We start from the raw sequence: 4,436 nt of genomic DNA, 5'->3' as shown, positions 1-4,436 counted from the left end.
CATTAATTATTTTCAACCTTGGAGTACACATTTTTCTGACCAAACCACACAAAGACCGCCTCAAATTATAACAAACCAGAAGAGTCCAAGAGTGACATAACCCTCTGATTTTGAGATTCCTCATATTATGTCACAGAAATGAACATTTAAGTTGTTTCCTGGAACCTTTGCTCAAAAAACAAAAAAAAAAGTTGTTTCCTGGAAGCAACCATTTCTAGATTTTTTTAACCCAAGTCTCTCTCCCCGTCTCCATCAGAAGAAAAGTCAAAAAGTTGAACATTTTACTCTGACCAACACCAAAACGCCACACTTCTTCACGTATTACTATAAATACATTACTTCCAACCTTCCTTCTTTTCAAACCTCTGTGTTTCATTAAAGTCCTTGCCCTCCATTACCGATCAAAATTCACCAAACCTATGATCAGTGATCATACTATGATGACCACTGCAACTACCGACCAGTGGACGATGCAGTTCTATGACCAAAGTCCTGATCATGATGATGATATTAATAATCTTCTTCAGGTTTCGGCCATGGAAGGATTGATCTCTGATGCTAACACCATCGTGACGACGACGACATCCTCGTCGTCTAGCCCTAGTCCCACAAGCCCAAAGGCCGTTAATGGCTCCAGACCGATACGAAGAAGGTCGAGGGCTTCAAAGAGAACCCCAACAACACTACTCAACGCCAGCACCACCAACTTTAGGGCGCTGGTGCAGCAGTTCACAGGGTGCCCTAGTAGTACGGCCATGTCTTTTGAGGTCTATAAGGGACCTATCACCTTAAATTTCCAACAAGGAAGACGACAAGTCGTTCATCATAACACATCAAGGAAGGTCACGACGACGTTGCCGTTTGTAAACACAGGTTTCAGTACTGATGTCCATCATCAACATCTTCAGCATCAGCAACAGCAGCAGCTAGCAGATCAGCAACAATGGAGGCTGCAGCAAGATCATCATCATCATCAGCAGCAGCAGCAAACTGGTGATGATAATTTATTTGAGTATAACAGCGGTACTGACTTGTTTTCGAGTTCAATTAACTCGTCGAAGCCTAGCATGGAGAGATCTGATGAGTTGATCGTGGATCATAACTATAGTTTGCATGACTTGACCATGAATAATGATTTCTTCTCCAATAATAATGATGTTATTCAGAATGGTAGTTATTTCATGTGATACGGCAAGTTAATTAAGTCTTTTGTAAGGGTTCTTAACATAATCATGTAGATCTATCTCTTCTTCATTTATGTTAGAATAAGATAAAAAGTCCACTGTCCTTAATTACAAAGGTTATAGGGTGCAACTGTTTATTTTGTTTTTCAATTCAATTTCTTTCTTGGTTTATTAATTAGTGGAAATCACTATCTCAGTATTGTATTCATATCACAAGATATATAAATAGGCGCTTTAATTTTTATTATTGTTCTTTGTCTTGACCTTAATTAATTGCACTAGAGGGATGAGTTCTTTGCTCTTTTTTGCAAATTTTCTTTGGTTTCTATTATAAGACAACTCTAATTATCTTACCAGAACTAAAGAAAGGTAGTTAATTAAATTGTTAACTTTATCTAAAAATAGAATAAACTTTTAATTTTACCTCCTATTTAAATAAAAAATTTTTAAATTTACATTACATACTCACTTATAGTTAATGAGTTTAAATATGGATAATATTAAAAAAATTATAATTAATAGTCCATCAAGTGGCTTCTTTTAAAAACCAAATAATTCTTCTAAAACATGCCTTAAAATAGGAATCGGAGGGAATACATTAGAGAAGATTCTAAAATGAGTTGTTCATGTGATTTGTGAAAAACACAATTTTGGTAGATATATTGATTTTTCATATGAGAATGAACAATTTGGTCATACTTATTTTTTACAGAAAAATATTTTTTTATTTTTAAAGAAATACAATGTAAAATAAATTAATTTAAACAGGAGAACACACCTGCGCGCAGTAAAAAAAATTTATTGACTTTAAAAATAATGATTTAAATTAAAATTTTAAAATCTAACCCTTTTTAAGGTTAAAATTTTAAACGGTTCCCAAAAAAGAATCATCAAATACTTAAACTGATAACAGATTGTTGTTATGATTTTTATGGTTTCTGTACATGAAAATCAAGCATCAAGAGTTGAGCAATTATTCAACAGTTTCCATAAAGTTGTGAAATTGAAACCAAATTGGCGTGACATTTGATTTCAATTACATGCTAATTATGCTTGATCTGTTCATCCTGCTTCTTCACGCTTTTATATTTTTCAAGTCAAATCGTCACTCAGACAGAAAGTGGCGTGCAATGAATTTAGTCGATCAAGAAAGAAGCATATCATAGATGTGAGAGAGTCTTGGTCTCAAACGGTAGCTATATATTAAGAATTAAAAATAAGTGGCGATAAAGACGTAATACTCGAAGAATTTAGGTACTGTTGAAAATTATACTTTTATTTTTGTTAAATGATTTAATTTAATTATTAATGGTGAGAGATATATATTTAGTACAATAGAAACATTCAGCAGTGAGTGAACTCTACGCTATAATATTGCTCCTATTATAGTCAGTGATTCATCCTACCAAGTCAAAGGTGGCTTCAAATGCTCAATGGGAACGCGAAAATTCAAAGATGATGATCTTTGGTCAAAAGTCAAAACCCCTGGGTTAAGTAAAATTGCATCTAAGGACCCTCAACTTAGACGGTTTTGGTTTTGGTCAGAGACTTTGAAATTCCACATATATAAAAGAATTTAAAACTATAATTATTTTTTAACTATCAAAGAAATTGCTATCAAGCTTTTATTTAAAAGACACACACACATATTGGTGAGAGATACCATTACAAAATTTTCGAAAATTGTTGTCCTAGAAGATTGCTTTTTCACTATAAAAATAATTCCACTAGATGTCTGGGAATATTTTGGTGAGAGATACCCCATTAAGCTAGACTTTGAATAGTTTGGAAAGATTCAAATACATGTCTAAGAATAAGGCAAGGTTCTATTTTAATTTCCTTAAACATTTTATCCATTTGTAGTGCCAAACCCTATTCTTTAAAATCAAACACTATAATTTTCTTAAAAATTGATAGTAAATTCCTCGAAATAATTCTGATCATAAAAAAAGTTAATAATAAAAAATGACTATAATTTTCAAAATGGGTTAACGAAAATTCAGAAATATGGGTCCTTAAATGAAATGTTGGCTGCATTTCAGTAGTAGAGTGAGAAAAGGGGTGAAGGATTATTGGCCAGTGGAATTAATTGTAGGCTTCGTTTGTCTGGGTCTGTATCACGAATATTTTGCATTATCTCTCCAAAGTCAATATCCTCATCTTCCGTAGTATTTTAGTCATATTCAGATTGTCTTTCCCTTGAAGTTTGTATATGAATCTTTAATCCAAATCAATCGTTCACATTATCACATGAACGTAATTTCAGTTCATTTATGTTCTATTCTTTTATGTAGGTAAAAAATTATTATCACGTGCCATATATATTAGAACTAAACAAAAGTAATGTTTTGCAATTTCCTCTCATGATGTTGTTATCTGAAATATAATTAATTTATTGCATAAATTTAAATTAATTAATATGTTTAGTTCTTGTTGTTGTTACTTCTTAGCAAAGGCATATGATTATTTGTTTAGTTAAAATTTATAATCTCACGGATAATTATATATTTATTCCTATCAGTTTTTATTATAAATCACTTTCAATCATCTTAATTACCAAAACTAATGAAGGGTAATTTACTCATTAAATCTATTTTAAAGTTAAAAAAATATTTTAACCTTATCCCTATTAAAGAACACAAAGAATAAAAAAGATTTAAAAAAATTCAAATATGTTGTGCATTCCCTCTCTTGGGCGGTTACTTTAAAGCCATATTAAATATGGATAATTTTAATAAAAAAACCACAGAAGAGACTTAATTATTGATGAGTCACAAAAAAATTTAAAACTCCAATTCAGTTCAAGAGAGAAAAGTTAAAATAATTTCAACAGTGAAAAAAATTAAAATATCCTTTATTTGTTATACAAAATCACTAGTTGTTAATTTTTTTATTACACTTGTTAATTTACTAATATAATTTGCAAGTTATATGAGTTGACATATATATGATTATATAAAACTTGACATTAGTTATTTAATCCTAAGCAGCAATATCTATTATTAAATTGTTAACTTTACTTATTAATTTACTAACAATAATCATAAATTACTGACAGGTTTTATAATTTACTAACATCAATTGTAAATTACTAATGTTAGTAATTTACAATTGATGTTAATAAATTAACAAATAAAGTTAGTAAATTAATAATTAATATTACTGATTGTCTAAAAAATGAATATAATTTATAAGTAATATTGATAAATTAACAAGTAACATAAGAAAATTAACAATTGGTGATTTTGCATA

The 4,436-nt window shown here is 30.2% G+C and overlaps 1 protein-coding gene across 1 annotated transcript; it reads left to right on the top strand.

The window, feature by feature from the left end:
* Window positions 1-351: 351 nt before the first annotated feature.
* On the top strand, window positions 352-1,355 carry LOC129307379 (uncharacterized). The gene has a single exon (XM_054948315.1). It carries the CDS (start codon window positions 420-422, stop codon window positions 1,185-1,187), a length of 768 nt encoding a protein of 255 aa, XP_054804290.1. The 5' UTR covers window positions 352-419; the 3' UTR covers window positions 1,188-1,355.
* The last annotated feature ends 3,081 nt before the right edge of the window (window positions 1,356-4,436 follow it).

Source organism: Prosopis cineraria, unplaced genomic scaffold, assembly GCF_029017545.1.
Source record: "Prosopis cineraria cultivar Desert tree isolate PC_DT_omini unplaced genomic scaffold, ASM2901754v1 PC3, whole genome shotgun sequence".
Lineage (NCBI taxonomy): Eukaryota > Viridiplantae > Streptophyta > Magnoliopsida > Fabales > Fabaceae > Prosopis > Prosopis cineraria.
The sequence above is the reverse complement of the archived record's forward strand: the minus strand, read 5'-3'. Positions and strand labels throughout refer to the sequence as shown.